This window comes from Gopherus flavomarginatus, chromosome 7, assembly GCF_025201925.1.
Source record: "Gopherus flavomarginatus isolate rGopFla2 chromosome 7, rGopFla2.mat.asm, whole genome shotgun sequence".
Classification (NCBI taxonomy): Eukaryota; Metazoa; Chordata; order Testudines; family Testudinidae; genus Gopherus; species Gopherus flavomarginatus.
The window spans coordinates 68,054,277-68,078,482 of record NC_066623.1 but is presented as its reverse complement, the minus strand read 5'-3'; the positions used below and the strand labels follow the sequence as shown (position 1 = coordinate 68,078,482).

General features: G+C 41.0%; 1 protein-coding gene across 1 annotated transcript; it reads right to left on the bottom strand.

The window, feature by feature from the left end:
• Positions 1-2,511: 2,511 nt before the first annotated feature.
• RGS21 (regulator of G protein signaling 21) lies at positions 2,512-23,455 on the bottom strand. Its single transcript, XM_050961489.1, has 4 exons — positions 23,445-23,455; positions 18,336-18,412; positions 11,203-11,369; positions 2,512-2,715 (listed from the first exon to the last, which is right to left on the bottom strand). The coding sequence occupies exons 1-4, from the start codon at positions 23,453-23,455 to the stop codon at positions 2,512-2,514; spliced, it is 459 nt and encodes a 152-aa protein (XP_050817446.1).
• Positions 23,456-24,206: the final 751 nt, after the last annotated feature.

The window sequence follows — 24,206 nt, the reverse complement described above, 5'->3', positions numbered from 1 at the left end:
AATTGTTGTTTTTCATACTAAACAAAATGCAGAGAATATTCTGGTTCAAACATAATTTGTAGTGCACATATTTCATGTACTTTCAAGATTGACCATTAAGTTATTTGGTATATGTTATGACATATCACTGTGCACTTAATGTTTATCTTTGGGGCTGAGGTAATGATTTATTGTGGAATCACTAGCTTCAGCTGTCTGCATTTCTATGGGTTCTCGCAATGTGATGATGGTAGACAAATTCTCCTAATGGAGGTGGGAAGCTCTGTAATTCAAAAGCTGTGGTGCTTTTTGACTGTTTCATTTTTGTGGGAAGAGAACATAAGAGCTGAAATAACTACCCAATATTCCACTGATAGTGCCTATTTTAATAATAATCTCATTGGTATAACAGTGTCAGATGCGTACTCTTACTCTAAAACTCAGGACTCTAAAACAGTTCTGACCATTGTTTTACTGGGATAATAGAGTTAATGCTAATTTAGGAATACATCATAGAAGGTGTCCCTGTAGCAGAACTGATGACCTCTGTACCAAAAGGGCAGGGATTGAGGCCACACAAAGGGTGCACACCATTCGGGGTGTGAGGGGGGAGATAGGGGTTGTATAGAGGGTCATGAAGGCTAATTGAGTGCAGTAGCTACTGCAGAATGGTTCTGCATCCTCTCTGCAGCTTTTCTGCTACTTAAGCACCTGCCAGCTTCCAGCCTTACTATTTGGGTTGAGCTCAGGGTTCAGCCTTTATAGCATTGCTCATAATTGTAATGTCACTGCCTTCCTTTCCTCCAGTGGTGCGTGACCTTGTTTTAGCATTGAGGATCATGTGGGTGAATGTATGGATGCTTCAGTTTTCCCAACAGCAGGAAGGCCACAGCTGCTCTTGGGCAGTTATGAGTCTGGTCCCATCCTGGAGTGGGTGGGGAGGTGGTGGCCAGTCTTGTCCCAGGAAGGAAGGAAGGAGGATGGGCGAGGGTGTGAGACACCAATGGCCAGGGTGACAAACACCACCTGGATGAGCAGTGAGAGGCAACTCAGTGTGCAGATGAACCATGTGACTCTGACCCGTCTGTTCCAGGACAGGAATTTGGGCCCAACTCACTCCATGCTTAGCTCCAGCCCAAGCCACCATTTCTGCTTCCCATCCAGCGGGTGGGAAGAGAGGATGGTGCTGACAACTTGGTGATTCAGAAGCCCAGTTTGCCCTGCCTCACAGCAGTTCCCACAGGCCCACCAGCTATCAAGGAGCTGAGCCCAGTATCCATCTCCCAGTAGGGCAGGGTCCCCCTCACACACTTGCTCCTGTTTCAAACAGCAGCAGGTCTGGCTATTGTGCTGGCTACAGCAGTGGGGGTGGATCCTCGTCTCAGCTCCTTGCCAGCCAGCTCTCTGGTGTCTGCCCCTGGGCCTGTGGGATGGGGTGGGGTTTCTAGTCACTGCATTGTCAGCACCACCCCTTTCTTCCTGCCAGCTGGACAGAAAGCAGCAGTGGGGGCCTGGACTGGAGCTGAGCATGGAGCACACCAGGATAGGATTGGCCCATGCACGCCCTACTCCTGGGATAAATCTGGACTGTCCCATGCCCATCTTCCTTCTGGAACTACTCTGCTAGCCACCCCATGAGCCCCTGTGGCCTCATCAGGGAGGTGGAAGCAGGGATGCTTGCTTGCGCCTTGAAAAAGTTGCAGTATTGAGCTAATTTTACAATATCTGTGCAGTACATGAAATCGTGATTTACACAAGCTCTTAATTATATATAATACGTTGGCTGTGTTTATACAGTTCCATCTGTACCTCCTTCCTCAGCCAATTTCTATGCAGGTTGCTCCCAGTGTTGTGCAAGTAGTCCTCTTCAGATCTGGGTGCTACCTCATATAGAATGTTGGTGAATTGAGAGGGTTTAATGAACTTACATATTTTACTAGATTTTTTAACTTTCTGGAGTAAAATAATAAATTAGAGCTGGCCAGGAAACATTTTTCAATCCTGCAAAAAAAATTGAAATTTCAAAATATCTTCCTGTCTCCAAGTTGAGATGAAAAGTCAAAATATTGAAAATTTTCCTGATCCAAATATCCCCCCAAATTTTTGTTTTAGTCAATCAAAACTGACCAAAAATATTTGGTTTGTTTTGATTTCAACCATTTTTCTATTTGTGTCCTACTAAGCTATTTTTAGTGTAAAATTCAAAATGAAAAGTCATTTCAAACCAGAAAACAGGACTTTTCATTTTGACAATTTTATACCTTTTAAAAAAAATGTTGAGAAACTTTCCCATGAAAAGTTTGTTTGATGAATGAGCATTTTTGATGCAATACATTTCATCGAAAAATTCCCAAATAACTCTTAGTAATATTGTTATACATTTTAGTATAGTGTATTTTGTATTTCAGAAGGAAATGGGAATTCTTAGATGTAGTGTGTATAACCACTTTAACAATATATTATTCTATACTTAGTTGCAATGGAAAATATAGAGTAGATTCATAATCCTTGTGTCTTTGATATTTACCTTATTCACAAAAATGGGAGCCATCTTTTCTGGTTTCCATTCTGTTGCTTATTTACCAGTTCCTTATAAACTTCTGACCTTAGAAACCTAGGGAAAGAGTCCTTGGCCATGAGACTGTAGATCAGTCTCTGAGCATCATCAAAACATTTCAGGGTTGGTTCCGAGATATTCTGAGAGATGTGGTCTCTGGTAGTGAAGTCAATATTAATCTGGGGAAAGTAAGGTGTAATAAAATTAGTTAAAATTTTACTGGAGAGTTGAAGTTTGTATTCGTGCGGGATGCAAATATTATTTGAATTTTTTCTCAGAATATGCTGTCTGATGCAAACTATCACGTAGTTAATGCCTTTATTTTCCAGCACATTGAATATTAGTTTATTTTGGCTCCCTGGGCTTAAAGAGAGAGTATCACGGAAAGAAGATGATAAAAAATGCTTTTGATTATCTAAGCATAGATCAAGGCAGGAAATTCTAGCTCTTTATAATAGAAAAAGGAAAGCATTTGCATTTCCTTTCAGAGACCTGCCCTTTGCAAAATATGTTCTATAACACATACAACTCAATCAACCGAGATACCTTAATTGTCCAGCCATTGTAGGGCTATTTGAATGTTAACTGTTAACTAAAGGGAATTCTGTTCTCCTGATGAATTGCAGATGTGTAACTTATTAATCATAGGGGAAGTAATAAGTGTCTTTTGAGGTGAAAATAGACTTCCTACTTGTTCTTTTAATTGGCTAATTATTAATAATAATAAAACTGTGGTCCATGAGTGCAGGATGATCACACAGGACTGGCTCTGGGAAGGGTTCAGCAACATTTACTACTGTGCACCTGGACCAATATCCAAATGGTTGGCTCAGAGTTGTATGGTGTTTGAGGGGGTGCTCATTCTGTGTGGGCTCGTAGTGCAAGTCACTGTCTAGTCCATAGTTATTGCACCATTACACCCACAGAAATGTAAAATTAGGCTGATAAAATAGATTGGCTTTATTATCTGCTGAATGCTTGATAGGCCAGGAACCAAACTGTAGTTGAACTACACACAATAGCTGAAAAATCTATGTGCTTCTGAATGTGAACTGATAAACTGTTTTTCTGTTTATGGAAGCATGTATTTTATCATAATTTTGTGCATTCTTTGGATTTATCAGTGTGAAGATTATTGATACTTTTATCATCAGGCAGGTATTTTTCTTCAAATATTTATGAAACTATTATTTCTAATTTCCATTACAAGAATAGAATTTTTCTTTTAAAAACAGTTTATTGTTGGTGACTTACTCTCCTCCAGCACTCAGAATGGGTCACTATGACCTGACAGTCACTGGAGAGAATAGACAAGCAATATTACTTGACCAGAACCCCCATCCCCAAATAATCATCTCTCCTGTTACAGAAGTGAGACACAGGGGCTGGGAGTCAGGAGAGTGTCAGGGCCTCTGTCCAGTGGGGGAAGGGCATTGCCTCTGTGTTCTAGGACTCCTATCTGGATAGTATCATCTAGCCAGGGCTGTGCTGAAAGGCCCAGCTACTCAGAGGGGCTATCATGGGGGCCAAAACTCATAGGATGCAGTGGGCAGGAAGTTGGGAGGAATGGTTTCTGGTGTCATGCATTACTTGTAGTTTGCAGGGCTGCTAGTAACAGGTCAGATTCTGTACCAGATATGGACTGGCTACAGCACTTCCTTCTCAGAGAGATACACCAGAAATATGTTCACTGTAAAATTCTTTATTGCACTGTCAGTAATGGCTGTTGTGAGCTTAAGTCTTAATGTATGTTACACACAGTGCCACCTAGTACAACACAATCTAACATTCTATTAGATCTCCTCTTTAAGTTTTATATTTCTACCATTTTACAAAATCACGCTATCTTGAGTTCAGTAGATCAGTCTGTTAAGTATCTGTGAATCATACTGATTTTCTAATTACACAGTTTAAACATATATTAACTTGGTCACCTGTCTGTCCATTCATTTCAATGACTGGATATGGTTGGTTTGGAAACTTTGAGTTGTCATCTTCTTGTTCTGTGTCTGTCATCTGTAGAATTTGCTTGCTCTGTTGATTATTTTTTAATGAGGAACAAACTGTAGATGCTGACAGTTTCTGTTGAACTCTCCACTGTCTGTCTCAGTCATATATGATCTGGGTGATTAATTCTCTTTCTTTGTGACAGCTGGAATTGTCTATCCTTTATTTTCTCCATCCAGTTTGACACAAACACGGTTCTAGATCTGGTAGTTCTCTCAGAGACATCTGTTATGAAATAAATCTTTTGGAAGCTCTTTTTTGCATTTTTATCTAATTTGACTTCTCTCTTTCTGTCCAGCTACTTTGGAGATAGACGCTTTTCCAAAGTTGGAACAGTAGTTCTGAGTTGTCTTCCCATCAGGAGTTGTGCTGGACTATATCCAATAGCTGCTATCGGTGTTGATCTATAGCTCAGAAGAGCAAGGAATGGATCTTCCTGCTGCAGGATTTTCTTGGTTGTCTGTACAGCTGTTTCAGCCTCTCCATTCACTTGCTAGTTGCTAGTAATACAATCAAAATCATATTTCATTGAGAATGATTTAAATTCTGCTATATGAATTGCTGTCCATTGTCTATCACTAGATGTTCTGGAATATTGAAATGAGCAAAAATGCACTTCAGTTTCTCAATAACACTGTGATATGTTATATTTTTTAAATACATTATTTTTATATACTTGGGAAAATAGTCTGCTACAGGTAATGAAGTCCTCTGAAATCACACAAAACTGCAGCTAGTCTCTTCCCAGATCTGTCTGGGGTAGAGGAGGTTTTATTAAAGCTTCTTTGTGTTATTTTGGTCTATTAGTTCTGCAACTTTCATATGCAGAAGCTTTAATCTTTACGCCTTTGCTGATGCCCAGTCACCACGCTGACTGGCTCACCTGTTCATGGCATTTAGTTAATCCTTGATGTTGTTCATGGAGGAGGTTTAGGATTTCACCTTTCATTTTGTTTGGAATTACAGTGCAATCACCTTTAATCATTAGTGCATCTGGCTTGCTTAATTGTCCATTTACTCAAACTAGCCTCCTGTCACTTCATTCATGCCCTTTAGGGCCAGCTGGCCCAAGTAGCTAACGTAACTTCTTGAAGCTGCATGTCTGCCAAGGTGTTTTTTTGTAGCTGGTGTAGTCTCGTTTCTGATACTGGTCTGTATGTATCTATAGCATCCATGTATGCCCTTACATCATCTTCAAGATTATGGGTGTGATGCTGGTCTCTGGAACAGTGTGTCTGCTACTACCTGATTTTTGCCAGGAACACATGTAGCAACTGAGTTAAATCACATTAACATTATTGATAGATGCTGGCATCACAGCAGTGCTTGATCCCAGTCTTTTCCATTGATGACAGTTACAAGTGGCTTATAGTCTGTTATCAGTAAATAAGAATCCAGTCCACACAGATATTTGTAAAATATCCTATGCTTGCCAGGCACTCCTTTTCAACCTATGCATATAGTTTTTCTGCTTCTATGAGTGTGTGAAATCAAAATGCAACTGGCTTCCACTCAGATCCATGTTGTTGCAATGATACACCATCTGCCCCATAGCTGCTAGCATTTGGAGTGACCATTGTGGGTTTAGTCACATCACAGTACTTGCAGTAAAGAGTCCTGTGGCACCTTATAGACTAACAGATGTATTGGAGCATGAGCTTTCGTTGGTGAATAGCCACTTTGTTGGATGCATGTCTGATACTTGATCACAGTACTTGAGTACTGGAGCTGTTGAGATAATTTCTTTTACCTTTCTAAAGGCAATTTCTTGATTTGACCCCATAGCAAAGATGTGTTGGATTTTAACAGTTAATTCAGTGGTTTTGTCACTATAGAAAGGTCTTGTAGGTATCGACCAAAGTAATTTACCATCCTCAGTACACGTCTCTGTTCAGATACATTTGTTGGTGCATTCAATTCTCAAATAGCTTTTACTTTCTCAGAGCTAGTACTGATTCCATCTCGGTTCATCGTCTGTCCTAAAAACTCAATTTGAGACATTTGGAAAATGATTTTTTCTTTGTTTAGCTTCAGTACAGACTGACTGATTAAGCTTAGAACTTTACTGAGGGTTTTGTTGTGTTCTTCCATCAAAGGACCCATATATTAAAATATCATCCATGAAAACTACAACTTCATTTATGTTTCTTAACAGTTCTGCCACCTTTCTTTGGAAAATTTCAGGTGCACTGGTAATCCCAAGAGCTAATCTTCAAAAGCATAATCTCCCAAAGGGTGTGATGAATATTGCCAGTTTAAAAGTCTTTGGCTAAAGGAAGTAGCCAGCATCTGTTTGAGACATCCAGTTTAGAGAATACTGTTGCTCCTTTGTTTTGGGGAGAAAGTCATCCATTGTGGGAGGATCAGTTTTTCTCTCACAGCTGTTTCATTTAAATCTTTAAGATCCATACAGATTTGTATTTTTCCATTTTTCTTTATAACCAGGATTACTGGAGCACATCATGGTGTTGGTTCAGATTTTCTCAATAATGCCTATATTCTCCATTCTCTTTAATTTAGTTTTCAGTTTATGAAACAATGGGATAGGAATCCTGCAAGGTGTATATACGTAACATTATTCAGCATTGTCTTTTAAGATTATTTGTACTGGATCTCCTTTCAAAAGCCCAATATCTCCAAATATTTTGAGTTCTCACACCTTTCTCAGTAGACTCATCATGACTGCCATAATATCTCTCAGAAGATTATTAGTCTTTGATCCTTTGATCACATAAATTCTGAATGCAAAACTTTTGTCTTTGTAAATTGTTTCTCTGGTGAACTGGCACATGCAGTTCAGATTACCTCCAGAGCTAGTCAAGGAGATATCAAGTAATTTTAGCTCTGGGAGAGATTATAGGTGATTGTAAGTCCCTTTTGAGACGATTGTCACATCTGATACTTAGTCATTTTAAAGTTAATAGTCTTCCCAGGAATATTCAGTTTCACTCCCAAGGCAGGCTATGTGTCACCAGATGTGATAGATCCCAGAAAAAATGACTCTTGATTGTCTGAAATAGTAGTTAACTCTCTGACTGCCTTGGGATGGCAAACAGTTGCAAAATGTCCATATTTTGTGCATTTATTACGTATTTCATATTAAGCGTGACATGTCTTAAGCTATTAATTTTTCCAAATCCTCTGCATTTAGTCTGAAATTCTTTGTAGCCTGGGACTCCCTCATAGTCTCAAGGCTTCTATATTAATGACTTTTGGCTCTCATGATATGTCTGTTTACAGCTTCTAAGCTTGTTTCAGGTTTTTAAAGTCATTCCTGCCTCTTCTTCTGTTGTTTGACTAGCTCAGACTGCTTTGCTAGTGGGGTAGCAGCTTGTAGATTTAAATTTTGTATTTATTTGTAGTTTCTGTGAAATGCTTTTATCTCTAGGCTCAGTGATTAGACTGTCTAGATATTTTCATGTTTTGCAGTTCCAAAATCAGAGTTTTCAGCCAATGCATGCAAAACTCTTATAAAAAAGTCAACATTTTCTCCTCATTCTTGAATTCTCTGGTGAAAACATGCTCTTTCATAAGCCACATTTCTCTGAGGTATAAAGTATGAAATCAAACACATACAGAACCCTTTCATAATACTCTTTGTGACAATCTTCAGTAAAGGCAAAAGATTTAAAGACATGCGTTGCCTGCTTCCCCATAGCATAAATTAATGAAGATACCTGAAGATCTTCAGTTTCCTGGTGGAGTTTTGTAGCAGTTCAAAACCTTGAAAAATACTGCTTCCAGTCTGTCCATTCTAAACGTCTTGAAAACGAAAGTTCTCAGTGGCACTGAAGAGTGGCTTGTTGATTAAATTGATCCTGCAATATTTGTTGATTCATTCTTTCTGTTTGCAACATTTGTTGCTATTTATCTTCTATTTGTACACTCCTCTGGCACCAGTTAGACTATCTTTACTTCTGACACAGTGCGATATGCTTCTTGTACTGAGTTGGCTGCAGGGCTGCTACTAGAATGTCAGACTCTTGTAACAGATATGGACTGGCTACAGAGTTTCCTTCTTAGAGAGACACACCAGAGATGCGTCCACTATAAGATGCTCTATTGCACTGCTAGGAAGGATGGCTGTTGTGAGCTTAATGAAGGTATGTTACACATGGCACCTCCTAGTGAACAGTATAATACAGGTTTAGCATTCTGTTACACCTGGTACTTAAGGGGGGCAGCAAGCAGGGGCTACTCAGTGAGAGTAGGTGCCCTGTATTCATGGGAGGCAGCAGGCAGGTGGTAGGGGAGTGTCGGGAGAGGGACAGTGTTCTAGGTACTCAGGAGAGACAGTGGGCAGGGACTGTGGGGTGCCTGGAGGAGGAAGAGGTACCCTGTATTCATAGGGGGCATAAGGTTGTGGGCTGCCTGGGGATAGTGGGTGAGTGGAACGGGATGCCTCAGAGGGGAGAGGGGTACCTGGTACTCACAAGGGGCAGCAAATAATGAGAGAGGGTGCTGAAGGGGTGCCCAGCACTCACGGGGGGCATCAGAGAAGAGGTGTCTGTTACTCACCACAATGCAGCAGTTAAGGAAGCCTTCTGTTCCTTGTGGACCTGTTGCTGCAAAGGTCAGGTCAGGTGGTCTTTGCTGCCAGGACCCAGCTCCCTGCTCATTTTGCTTACTCACTGCAGAGCAGCTGCCACTGACCAGAATATCTGCCCTCTGCAGTGGCAAACTGTGCCATCTGGCAGGTACTCTGCATGGAGGGACCAAGCCACCATCTCTCCTTCCAGAGTGAGGAGTTGGGTCCAGGGACTTCTGGCATGTCCAAAATTTGGGTGAAAATTAGTAAAAGTCAAATAATTTTTTTTAAACCCAAGAATTTTTCAAGGAAAATTGGTAAAAAATGAAAATGAAGGGCCTTATATATACTGTAGTCCTAAAGGACATTTAAATGTTTTGTTTTGCTAAAAAAAATAAAGTCTGAGTGTTACTTTACCTCATGCAGAAGAAACAACATATCATAAAATAATTTTTAAAAAGGGAGATTCATGAGCAGATAAGTACTAAACTAGAGTCCCTGCCATTTAGTTACTTTTACTTGGTGTTACCAGCATTTAATTATAATAATATCCTTTTTGCTATCATCTGCAGTTTCAGATAGATAATTTCCTTTATGTTTTTCATGCTTCAAATCCAGAGGCATTGAGTACCTGCAATTCCCATTGACTTCAGCAAGACAAATATTATAGGATTTGGCCCATAATTTCTGTAATTTTGTTTGTGGTAATAATAATAATAATAATTAATGTAAAAGAACTTTGATCAGTCATAAGACATCAGGACATTCAAAACACTGTTACTTTCAAAAGTAGAGGGATCAGTGCAAAGGCCACTGAGGGAGCACACATCGTAAGGTAATTAATTCACATATTTCTTCATTCACACAAAACATTTTCTTTCATGATCAAATTGAACATTGTGAAGGAGTATTTCAAAGGGAATGTTTCAATATTTATCACATCAAAAAATCTACGTTAAAAGAAATGAACAAATAGTAGCCAGTAGCACACTTGGAGGGAATATAATTTATCGTACCATAAAGAAGCATATAGTCAATGAAAAGCCAAGAAAAGTAAATGTATAGCCACTATTGTCAACCCCAACCATTCAAAAATCATGAGATTGGCTTAATAATCATGAGATGCATAAACTAATAAATGTGTGAGGGTTTTTATGTGCCTTATGGGTTTTGAAGCTTTAGAGGGATGCCACCTGCCCCCAAAGTGTGTGAGAGCTTTCAAGGGTCAAAATTCAGCCTCAGATACACATGCAAAAATGTGTCCTTCCCCTGATTACTCGGAGGGGGCTCCTCTTCTCCTCCTCCACCCCAATGTGAGGAAGCTGCCATCTAATCTCTCCCCTACTCCATCACTATCACTCCACCTTCTTCAGCCTCCCTTTACCCTCCATTAGAATTGCACAGGAAGTCTGCTTCTCCCTACCCCATCAGCCAGTGTCCTGCTCCTCCCACATTCTGCACATGCACCTTTTACAGGGTCTCTGATGCTCCTCACAGTCTGTTTCCTAACTGTCTTGTCGAGAGCCTGGTCTAGAGTGGGAGCCATTTTGCCTGTGGGAGGTGGCAGCCACATTTATTAAAGTCAGCCTCCCTGCCACAAGCAGATAGACTGCAGTGAAATAGCCATCATACTCTTTTCAACCCCCTTGAGAGTAATGGGAAGTGACAGTCATTCTGAGTAAGGGAAAAATTGCAACATGACGAACGGCTACCCTCATGAGACAGGTGAAAAAAGCCCAAAATTGCTAAAGCCATGATAAAATTGAAAGTTGGCAATAATGCATACCTCTCCATGCATCAAAATGAGAATGCATACATTAAGAGGTACCACTGAACCCAAACCCTGTGTAATATTTACTTGAAGTGTATATTCAGACACTAGATGTCTCTGTGTGCTTTTCAGAGTTCTAAAAAAGGGTGTATTCCCTAGTAAATGAGAGAAGCAAAGCTGGAACTCAAGCTGCTTGGAAGCCTGTTTGGTTTTCTGTAGTTGTAGTTACTTGTCTTTCATAAATGCTTCCTGTTGTAGACACACTGTGATCTTGAATATCATGACATTCTGGATCTGAGCTTTGCAACTTGAGGACTATCCCGGGAAACTATCTGAAGAAAGTAAAAATGACTGTTTTACCTCCCTTGGAGCATCAGCCCGGATAAATTCTGAATAAATCTTTTGGGCTTTTGAGGCAATTTTAGCAGAAGACTTAGTTTTCTTGAAGTCCTCACAGGCCATCCAGAAGTCAATGTTCTCCTCACTGAACTCAGACTTCAGGAATGTTCTAAAGGCAGCCAAGCCGTCTGCAGAAATAGAAAAATAAATTAGAAGACATATATAACCTATGTAGCAGTCGAGAGGGTAAATCATGTTAGGGTCCAAAATCTCAATCCTTCTGTTCTTATTCAGTCTACAAACCCTTAGAACAAATTCAGCCTTTTGTTAGACTCAAACAAAACCTCTTTCATTTCAATGAAATTGTACGAGCATAACAGAGGGTTGATTTTGGAACTTTGAATTGAATGGGAGTCTTGTCTCAGAAAGGACCACAGGATTTTGCTATGTCAGCATAACCAAATGTTAACATTTGGGGATTGATCTCTCGGACAAACTCCCATTGAAGATAGTTGGTTTCTATTAGTTTCCCCCACACTTCCCTTCAAATATTCAAAGTCATCAATAAGAGTTTTTTCCAATTCAGAATTGCAGAATTTGACATGTGAAAAGTAATTTTAATGGGAAGATATTTACTCGTATTAGAAAGATTAACTAATTCATGAAAAATCTCAACTTTCCACTATTTACAGTATCACTGTAGCTCATATGAAAATTATACACCATCAGAAAATGTTTTGGTATTTAAGTACTATGTTGGGACCTGGGAGATGCCTGTTCAGTTCTTGATTCTGCCACAGAATTCCAGTGTGGCCTTGTGAACTCACTTAATCTCTCTTTGCCTCAATTTCCCAATAGTAGATAGCGGATATCCAGGAACAAGGCTGCCCAGAGACGAGGGCAAGTGGGGCAATTTGCCCTGGGCCCCACAGGGGCCCCCACGAGAGTTTTTTGGGGGCCCCCAGAGCTTCTTGCACTCCAGGACTTCAGCGGCAGGGGGGTTCTTCCGCTCCAGGGCTGAAGGATCCCCCCGCTGCCAAATTACCGCTGAAGCAGGACTCACCGCTGAAGTGCCGAATCTTCTGTGGTAATTCGGCAGTGGGGGTCCCCCGCCGCGGGTATTTGGGGCACTTTGGCGTAGGGTCCCGGAGCGGAAGGACCCCTGTCGCTGAATTACCGCCAAAGCTGGGGCCCCCTGCTGCTGAAGACCCCAGGCCCTCTGAATCCTCTGGGCGGCCCTGTCCAGGAAATTCAGTTAATCTTGTCTATTTAGATAATAAGAACTCCAGGGTTGGGAGTTTCTCTTTCTGTGTGTTTCTACAGTGCCAACTGCCGTGGAGTTTTAATCTTGGCTGGGGCCTCTAGGTACTAGTAGGTAATACAGATAAGAAGTAATAATCCTGTTCTCCACATTGTCATTTTAAAACAATTTTCTCCCATTCAGGAAATCCATTTCAGACTGATCCTGAGACAGTCTGTGGAAATTTAAAGCTTATTTTGGGAGAGTGAAACTATAATTTTATTTAAAGCCCATGTAAATGAAAAGGGAATATTTAAGAATGCGATTTAAATTCAAGTTTTAAGACTTCATGCCTTTCAATTGAAAACTCCATCTGGCAACTGTACTTTAAACGCAGAGAAATTCATTATGTTCTTGAAAGCTGTACAGGATTTGTATTGAAATTGGCATTGAAATGGGAATGATGATGGGAATTTTGTCTACCAGTAGTTTCCTTGTTACAGAACTCTAGACTGATCCTGCTCCCACTGAGGTCAATGTGACTTTTACAATTAACTTCAATGAGAGAAAAATAAAACCCTCTGCTATGTTACAACCAGTGGAAGGGCCAGGGAAGTACAAAAAGGGCAAGAGCTGTCTTTTACTCTGTAGATAGCACATAGCACTTCTCATTATCTGGACTAAATCAGGTGTGTGTCCTGGGCCAAGGGAGAGGATGGCCAGAAACAATGACTGATAAATTAGGAATGGTGTATGATCTGAATTGCAGAGACAAATTTGAAAGCTGCCGCTTACACAGCATGTACCACTTGAGACAGGCATTCAGTTAAATCCTGAGGAATTAATGCAAAAAACAAACAAACAAAAAAAACCCTGTTCCACCTGCCATACAAAGAAGCCACCAAACAAAAGAGCCCCATGAGAAACCACACAACCCAGGAACAACATAGGTGAACCTATGGGTGAAATGTAGCAGGAGTGACGGTGCAACCCCTACAGTTAACTGTTTCCAGCCTATCCTCTTTCTTTCAGTCACTGATAACTTCCCTACATTTTCACCTTTTTGGCTGAATGTTTTGTTTTTGTTCTATCTCTGCATGAAGATGAACTGGAGAGGGAGGAGGGGTATGGTTGGAAGGGAGATTTGAGGAAAATCAGTTCAACTGCAATGGAGGATGGGCAAGGAGAGTGGAAAATATCCTTTCTTGTTTAAAAAACAACAACTTGCAAGCAATTTTTGAATGGCTCAACAGTCACAATGGCTTGGGGTTTAAAGTTGATGTGGAAATAGCCCTGTCAGAGGAAAAGTGCCTTTGCATGTTCCAAAGATAATTGGTTTGGTTGGAGTTACCAGTGCATATCAATGCACTGAGCATGCACAGATTTCTTCCACTTAGCTTGTAAAGTGAGCAGTTAAGAGAAGATTCTCTGTGCATGCATGGCTACTTTAGGAGCACAGTTTAGAAATAACAGTAACAGGAAAAATTAGCTGGTCTATTTAGGCAACCTAAATTATCTTGGAAAGCTCCAGTCCTGTTATACTTATATGGTTAACTTTGAGCATGTGAGTAGTCTTACTGAAGTGTATAAATTGAAGCTCGTATGTTCGCAAGATCAGGGCCTACGTTGTCTTTGTGATATAACTGCCTTGTTCTTTCAGTGGCACCTGAGGAAGGCTGGTTGAAAAGAAAATGAATAGAATATAGCTGCTTACTGCACATTAAGCATTGTATTACAAAAAAGACCTTAGGAAAAACAGAATATATCACATTAACAGTTTAACAGCTTAAATCTCAGTTCTACAAAAGTCCTTACATTTACATAATTTTGGATATGTAAAGGATCCTGTGACCTATAAACTGCTCTGTGCCATCTAGCAAGTGGGTTACAAGACTATCCTGATCCTGGTATGTACATTCTGCTTCACCAAACACTATCATTTAAACTCTTAAATGAAAGCCAGGGTCACACTGGTGGTTAATATTGTGAAATGTATGTACAGGTACTATGTAAGGAGTTATATATGTATAATGAAAATGTGTTTTAAAGTCTATGTCAAGGCAGAGTTGACAAACAGGCTTTCTGTCACACAAAAGATGTTTATTGACCTGTCTCTGTGCCAGCATGTTAAGCAGTGTCAGCTAACACAATGGTTACATATTAACATACAAAGTCAACGGGGGATGTGAAATCAACAGAGCAGCTGGTCTGTACACTCTTCCCTTGGGGACAGAAGACCTGGTATTTCGGTTCAATGGATAGGGGACTGTACACTACATAGGAATGCTTCAAAGGGACTTGGGGACTGCGGTGCACCTATTGTTGTCCTGCAAGGCAGAGTGATGGCTGGCATAGCCCAGAGAAGATTTTGGATAGCTAGTAGGCTGGTGGTGTCAGGGAGTCAACACCCAGTTAAGCACAAGCAAGTCTCCCTCTCTTTGGAAGCAGGAGAGTAACAAGGTGACTCTCAGAACTGGGTACCCGTAGAACTGTCACACTGTGTGAATGAGAATCAGGCCCTATGATGAAAACATGCTGTTCTCTACAATATTTTCATTGTCGGAAAGGCCTTAACAAACTGCAAAACCAAGAATTCCACAGGAATAGCTAAGTTTGTAGAGAGCAAAAAATGATGTGATATTACCTCATATTATGTGAGAAATAATATGTGATCATCTAATTATACCTATGGTGAAGATATAAGTTAATGTGTGAGTGGTGGGGAAGGTTGCTTTATCTGGTGCCTTAATGCTAGTCACTTTTTGGCCACATGCACCGCTGACTACACACCTTAGTGGAACTTTCCCCTTGACCCATCTCTTTATGACCAGCCTCACCTCCTTTCCCAACTCTTCTTTTAACTTCTGGGCATCTGAATGGAGACATATTTATTTTGCATAATAGCAAAGTTCCAAGCTGGCAGAAATTAGGCTACTTTAAAACTTACACAGGGAGTCTGTGTGTGTGTGTGTGGGGGGGGGAGGTGAATGAGAGTAGCATAGCTCCCTCTTCTGCTAAAATCAGAGGAAAAACTCCTCTCCTCTCCTCTCCTCTCAATCGTACAGTGCTGGAGTGCTACATCATGGCTCCCCACCCAATCTGAATCTACTTTAACCACTGCACTTACACCATATTTCTGACCAACTTAACTCCTGACTCTGTAAATTCTTACTCATGTGAGTAGCCTTTGTTTGTTTGCCTGTAGACAATGTATGTGAATAACTGTTTCCTGGATCAGAGCCCTGCAGTTAATATGGAACATGAATCACCAATTATATCTCCAGAGAATTTAGTCTCAAATCTTCAAGGTGCCATTGTTTAAAATATTTTGTGCACACGTGAATGGACAGGAACAGACTACTTATCTATTGCATTATTCTAATCCTGTAAATGTAGAGAAACTCTTCTGTACTCAGGTGTGACAGTAATTTCAGAAAACTCCCACTTCCTTGGATAGGAAAACGAGTCCAGGTGGAGGACACTCTAGAAAGAGTTGGCCAAATTCTACCGTCCACTGCTATGAGTACTCGCATGGCCCCACAGTATGCCAACATTTTTATGGCTGACTTAGAACAATGCTTCCTCAGCTCTCATCCCCTAACGCCCCTACTCTACTTGCCCTACACTGAGGACATCTTCATCATCTGGACCCATGGAAAAGAAGCCCTTGAGGAATTCCATCAGGATTTCAACAATTTCCATCCCACCGTCAACCTCAGCCTGGACCAGTCCACACAAGAGATCCTCTTCCTGGACACTACAGTCCTAATAAGCGATAGTCACATAAACACCACCCTATACCAGAAACTTACTGACTGCTATACTTACCTACATGCCTCCAGCTTTCATCCAGACCACACCAGATGATCCATTGTCTACAGCCAAGCTCTACGATACAATCGCATTTGCTCCAATCCTTCAGACAGAGACAAACACCTACAGCAGGCCTGCACAACTCATAAAGCGGCAAGGGCCATATTACTCCGAAGAAAACAGCTGAGGGCTGAACCCCCTCGACCCCGCCTACCCCCTCCAGCGCCGCCAAGCCCCCTCAAAACACAATACAAACATCCCAGCATCGCCCAGCTCCCCGAAATACTCCCCCCTGAGCACCACCCACCCCAAGGAAACAAACTCTCCTTCCCCAGTGCTGCCCCACCGAAACAGCAGTATTAAACCTTGGTAATATGTTATAGCGGGCCTCTAAGGTAGTATAATTAAGGTAAAAGAAAAATGTCTTTTTGCTAAAAGTAGAATAAGATTTTCCCCCAACTTTGTAATCAATTGCCCTGTTTAATGAATGAGGTGTGACTGAGGAAGGTGTGGAAGGCAGCACCTCCAGACAACTGCAACCCTTGGAGAGGGGATGGGAGCCAGACCAGATCAGTAGAACAGGTCAGCCACTGACTCTTCACTCCTCTCTTGAGCCCCCCATGCCCCCGCTCACCTCCTCAGCCCCCAATACTGCCCGCCCACTAGCCTCCTCAGCCCCCCACCCTCCTGGCTCTCCTACTCAGACCCCGCCACTGTCTGCCCGCCCATTCACTGCCACTGCCCTCTCTCTCACCTCCTCAGTCCCCCACGCCCCTGGCTCGACTCCTCACCCTCCACCACTCCCCGCCCGCCTCTTCAGTCCCCCTCGCTCACCCGCCGCTTGCCTACTCACCCCCTGTGGGCCACACAGTGAGCCCACGCGGGCCGCATGTGGCCCCCGGGCAGCATGTTGTGCAGGCCTGACCTACAGGAACTCTATAAAGCATTCTTAAAACTACAGTACCCAACTGCTGAAGTGAAGAAACAGATTGACAGAGCCAGAAGAATATCCAGAAGTCACCTACTACAGGATAGGCCCAACAAAGAAAGTAACAGAATGCCACTAGCCGTCACCTTCAGCCCCCAATTAAAACCTTTCCAGAGCATCATGAAGGATCTACAACCTATCCTGCAGGACGATCCCTGACTCTCTCAGATCGTGGGAGACGGGCCAGTGCTCGCTTACACACAGTCCCCCAACCTGAAGCAAATACTCACCAACAACCACACACCACACAACAAAAACACTAACCCAGGAACCTATCCTTGCAACAAAGCCCATTGCCAACTCTGTCCACATATCTATTCAGGGTACACCATCATAGAACCTAATCACATCAGCCACACCATCAGGGGCTTGTTCACTTGCACATCTACCAATGTGATATATGCCATCATGTGCCAACAATGCCCCTCTGCCATGTACATTGGCCAAACTGTACAGTCTCTATGGAAAAGAATAAATGGACACAAATCAGATGTCAAGAATTATAACATTAAAAAACCAGTCGGAGAACATTTCATCCTCCCTGGGCACTCAATTACAGACCTGAAAGTGGCAATTCTGCAACAAAAAACCTTCAAAAACAGACTCTAACGAGAAACTGCAGAACTGGAATTAATTTGCAAACTGGACACCATTAAATTAGGCTTGAATAAAGACTGGGATTGGATGTGTCATTACACAAACTAAAAACTTTTTCCCCATGCTGTTTTTTCCCCTGCTGTTACTCAGACGTTCTTGTCCATTGTTTGAAATGGGCCATCCTGATTATCAGTACAAAAGTTTTTTTTCCTGCTAATAATAGCCCACCTTAATTGATTAGTTTTGTTAGAGTTGGTATGGCAACCCCCATTTTTTCATGTTCTCTGGGTATATATATTTTCCTACTGTATTTTCCACTGCATGCATCTGATGAAGTAGGTTTTAACCCATAAAAGCTTATGCCCAGATAAATATGTTAGTCTCTAAGGTGCCACAAGTACTACTTGGTATCTTTGGGCTTGAATCTACTCCCACTGAAGTTGGTGCCAAAGCTCTCAGTGACCTCAGGTAAACAGAGTCAGTAGATATGTTTTTACAGTTACAGGTACTTCTTACCTTTATTTGCTAGTAGCGTGTCCACCGACTCAGACCATGCCATTGTTTCCCTAGGGGTTGACCTGTGGAAACAACATCTACCCTTGAAAATAGCATTGTGATCTTTTGCCTATGCAGTCTGTTAGTTTTTCTGTTGCTTGGACCATGTCATCATCACCTCATTAACAAAGCAAGATAAGTAACTTACAGCACTGCACAATATATCAAACAGTAAAAGGTTAAAAGGAAGTTTGACTGGTTTTAGCATACAGATAACCATAGAGCACTGCAAAATAGAATGTAATTTGACATTGGCAACTTGATTATTAATCTAGGAGACAGTAGTAATAATGTTTGCAATTGTCTGAACTATAATAAAGGTGCAGGAGAGATATTAGTCACTATTCTGTAGTGGAGTGCTGGATTTCTTTTCAACTTTGAATGGATTAACCATTAATTTATATGACACTTTTTGCTTGCAATGACTAAATTATCTAAAAGGTTATCACACTAGCAATGGTGTGATAAATGGGCGATTTCTCAGTTTCCTACTAGTATAAAAATCTGGATCCAGTCAGTTTTGCTTCTTAACAAGGTTTTGATTAAGTATTTGTTAAAGCTTTAATAATCTATCTTTTTAGTTTCCCACTGTCATTGGAGGCTCCCCCTCCCAAGAAAGCACAAGAATACAGTTACTCAAGAAATTTTCAGTTCTGGGCTGATGTATCTAAATCTAGGAACCTGTCAGGGCAGAATAAGATTTTTTCCAAACTAGTTCATAATTTTAAGTGCTCCTTCCTTTTTTCCTTCCTTCCTTCCAGACTTGGTGCATATGGTCTAAAACAGATTTGCAGAACATCTGAACTGTTATCCATTGTCTCTCCAATGAGTAAAACCCCATATTATGTAAGTCTTCCACCCTAGGGGGTATCCGATGCAGAGCAGCCAAGTGACTGTTTGTTTATATGTTCTGTTTATTAGGCTGGCTCCATTTTTTAAAAATATCCAGTTTCTGAAGATTTTACTGGACAGCAATGTTTATAGCACAATCTGTCTAGTTTAGATAATTTTTAAGTCACTTATCACTTATATTTTAGCATTTCATCAAGATGTGCTTTACATATTGATATACAGAGTGGAATGACTGTGCCATTCAAATATATGGCCACGTCTACAGTAAGGCCATGTCTACACTAGGAAAAAAAAAGGTTTATTGTTAACTAAAATGTTATAATCCTAGCATAGACAAGGCAAGTTGTAGATTTAACACTTTAGTTGTCCTTAGGGGTTTCTTTAATCAGCGAACATGTTCAAACTACAATTTGCCTTGTCTAAAATAGCATTTTAACGTGTTTTAAATATACCATTTTCCCCCTAGTGAAGGCCACGCTATGTGTAGTGAAGATGAGGATATGTGTAAATTAGGCCTGATCTACACTGAAAACTTATATCGACATAGCTACATCTCTGAGGGGTGTGAAAATACCCATGACTGAGAGACATAGCTCTCCTGTCCCCATTCCCTGGGTAGACAGCACTAGGTAAACAGAAGAATTCTTCCATCAACCTAGCTATTGCCTCTTGAATAAGTGGATTAACTACAGCAGTGGGAGAACCCTGTAGTGAATGTCTACAGTGAACCCCTACAGCTGTGCCTCTGTAGCATTTTAAGTGTAGACATCAGAGTATTTTTCTATTAATTAATTGATTGTGAATGGCAAATGTTTGTGGCTTGCCCAAGGGATCAGCCTAGATAAACGATGACCAACAAACAGTCAGGGAGTATCAGTATGAGCCTTTCCAAGTGTGAAGTGTTCTGAGTTAATAAGTTCAAGGTAAAAATCTTGGTGAACTCATGGAATAGATGACCCCTAGGATGAAGACAAACCACCAGCATACAGCACATTGGCATGAGGGGGAGTTTGGTTACATGTACCAGAGAAAACTCTTACTAAAACTTCCATGACATTTGTAAAGGCTCCATTTTTAGCGATTGTGAGAGAGGATCTAGGCCTCATTCTCTAATTCATAGTTCATAACCAAAAATTAGTGGGAGAGGTGTGTTGTACTGAGCAAAATGCCAGTCTGCCTATTTGCAGGACAATGCAGAACTGGCTAGGGCAGACATGTGCAATCTGGTGTGCAAAGTATATTATATAAGCTAGTTTCCTAAGCCTTTCAAAAGCAATTATTTGGCATTGTTAAAAGATTTTGATATCCTCAGTGGCTCCTAGAGAAATCAGTGTCCAAACTCTCGTTTGTGTAGGTTACTGGTTTGCAAAGCCGAAGTAGCTGCTCTGGATCAAGGAGGGCTTGTTGGACATACAAGTTGACCGAGATGCAGGGTTTAATAAGATGGCTGAGTGAGGTGGGGTGTCAGTCACTTCCCTCTGGACACAACAGCAGGATCTCACTGACAAGGAGGTGTCAGAGCAAGAACTTGCTCTTTAGTCATATAAAATATTTCTTTTACCTCTGTAGCTAAGCTGGGATGGCCATATTTGGTTTAGCTTATCAGAAGGGTAAATCAAGGTATGTTAAGCAAACAGCTTGTTTTAATTCCATTTTCTCTCCTTTTCTGTAAAAATTATTTACAAATTTGGTTAATATTATTGTTGTATGGGTAACTTCGCTCTCATGTCCACAGGAGAAAAGAGAACCTCCTCACCTCTAAGGAAAGGTGCTGAAGGGTGATGAGTTCCTTGAACCTATACCCTTCTCAGGCTCAGTCAGAGGTGTTTTATTCCACAGATTTGTGTGGGCAAACTCTAGGAGTGTATCTTCAGTGCACAGTTAACCTGTGTGATTTCAAAAGTTGCTAACTCTCTCTGAAACCCCCCATCTCATTCAGTACATGTCCCATTTGCCCATCTCCTTAGGCTTAGCAACCAGTCAGAGCTGCTATGGGAAGACCTCCTTTCTTTCCCCCCTCCCCAAAGTCATTCTTGCAGAGGGGAGGGTGAAGCAGGGAGCTAAAGAACCCAGTAGCTCCAGGTAGCTCTGCTGTCTAATCCCCACTCCCTCCTGGGACCAACAGGGATGACACAGCACCCCTGCACCTCCCCCAACCCTGGGAAGCTCATACCTCCCAACGCTTCAAGTGTCTAAAGTGGGGATGGGTCCTGCCCCCAGTGCAGTGGGAGGCCTGGGGAAAGAATTTCAGAGTGAGTCCACCCCACACTCATCCTGTGTTGATGCCTGAAATGGGTGGAAGGGACCCTGCTTTAACTCGCAAGTGTGTGTGTGTGTGTGTGTGTGTGTGAGAAAGAAACCCCAGGAGGAGTGGGGGTGAATTGATGTGGGGAGGGGACAGGATGACAGGATTGGCTTGGAGGTTGGGGGCAGAAGTAATTACTGAGCAGGGGATGGGCAGATGTGGCAAGCTCATGCAGCAGGGGCCAAATTCACTGTACCTGATATATCTGGGATAACAGGCAACACTATCTGTCACACATACACTGGGTATGGACTGGGAGGAGGGAAGGTGTGTTAAAAACATTTTAAAAATCTAAACAATATAATCTTTAGAAAAAAATCTCAAGATTTTTTGGCCATCTGACTCATGATTTTTGATCTTTAGGGAAATCAGAAGACCATGGAGGAGATGTTAGTTGGAGGAGATTGTTGGTAACAATGTCCTCATCCAAAAGACTCCCACAGAGTAAATTAGGTAAAGAAATCACTCATTTTATTCAGAGCAATGAAGGGTCTAAACTGACCCTGCTAGGTTCCAAATATGCAAGTCTAGTCATTTCCTACCTCATGCTTAGACCATGAAGCTATGGCCTCTAATGAGGACAGGAGCTCAGTCCAACTAAAATTAGACTTGGTGATTGTTGTCTCACCAAAGCACTGCCAGCCTCCTGTGTCTATCAGGTATGGAGGCTATTTGTAATTCTTAATGGGGAGGAATCTCTGTCCTCCACAGCTTCATAACACCCAATCAAGAATTCTATGCTGCTTCTTTCTGTGGAGTAGACATTCAAGGGCAGATTCTTTCAGGGTTGACTGGACATCTGTCAGAGAATTGTATAGTAACCTTTAATGTGAAGTTTATGATGCTCTTATCTGACTGACGAATCTGTTCCTGAAATCATCTAAGGAATGTTCTTTATGCCAGTCGTTGACCCTAGCAGGGACTTATGCTCCTATATATACTGACTTAAAAAGATGCGTTTCCAGAGACTAAACAACTGGTAATGGCTAAAACTGGTCAAACTCTTCATTCTGAATAATATATTAAGGGGCTTTTTAAAATTTTTGGCTCAGTCTTGATTACTATAAATATATTTGATATTCTTAAATATTCACTGAGAGCCAGGTTGTCACAGCTATTACTGAGCTGCACAGGGGAGCTTGCTAGTTATATTCCACATAGAGTTATGAAAGTATATTATAGACAATAATAGTATTCGTTAATTGTATATTTATCAAAATGCAACATGGGAGCATTAATGTGTTATCAAGTGAATGCCATTGTTTTCAGACGAATTTCTATAAGGTTAGTGCATTAATACTATAACATTGCAAGCATTATTTTGAAGTAGCTGTCAATTTACTTGCATCATAACTGCAAAATTATAGACACAAAATTAATAAAATTGCAGATATATAAATTGATTCTAAATATAATCAATATATATTAAGACACAAATCAAAGCCATAGAATATATTATATGAAATTGTGACATTGTTAGTTGTCTGACAATCTGTGAGCCTGTCAGCTCTCTGCTTCCTTTGGTGGAGTTATGCCAGCAGAGAAACTGGACCAGTAAATGTAACAACTTTAATCAAATATATAACAAATATGTGGGAAGTTCAGTGAATATTTAACTGCTTTCAAATCTCCTGGGAAAGCAGAATGACAGACCAGGGCAAATCAGAAAGAATGGACCTAATCCTGCGTACTTTCCTCATGAGAGTGGTGCTGTTTGCTTCACTCAGAGTGATCTTACTGACTTCGGTCCGATTACTCTCATGAGTATCGTGAGCAGAATTTGCCCCAAGGACCAAAATCAGCATATTAATTATAATCAACGAAGGAAATAAAAACTGTCCAGGCTAATCAGACTTCAACTGTCCGATTCCATACATCTTCTCAGATAAAAATAGCCATAAACAGCAACTCACTTCACTGGCATTTTTCGTTCCACTATCTGACTGTCACAGGTAATGCAGAATTTTTCTTTTTGACTGATCTTCAAGCTGAAGGTAATGTGACAGCAGGAACATTACAATTAGTATGCAAATAACCAAACAGCGGGTTGCAAATTGACATTCTGTTTTCACCACTTTCTTTCGAATTATTTCTGTTTCACAAACATGGCTTGTTTTTGATCATAGCCAGCTTAATTTAATCTCCCTCCAGCGCAAGGAATAGCTATTTAATTAAACATGGTTTAGATGGAAACATCTCTCAAACTTTCTTTATACTCTGAGCAACATCTTCAGGGAGACATCATCTTGTGGGCCACCTCCTGGTCTTGAACCCATGTTGTTACCAGCCTGCCGATCATGGAGAGAAAGGCGGCGAACAGTGCCTGTTCCTCTTGCTCCTCTTTCCTTTTCCTACTTCCTGCCTACCTAATTCTATCCCCAATAAACAAAACAAAAACAAACAAACCCTACGATGCATACAACTAACAAAACTGTGCAATTCTTTTTTGAATTCATTTACTTTTATGTTGTATTTACAACTCCTGTCCTCCTTCTATCTGTATTTTTCAACTGTAAGTCTTCCAAGACAGGATTGTTCCTTTTATGTGTTTGTACAGCATCTTGAACAATGGGGCCCTGGGCCTTTGCATACTATAATAATAATATAAATATTTAGTCCTATTATTACTACTTCTATTACTAGTAATGTGACCACGCAACATCCCAGTGGCAGCT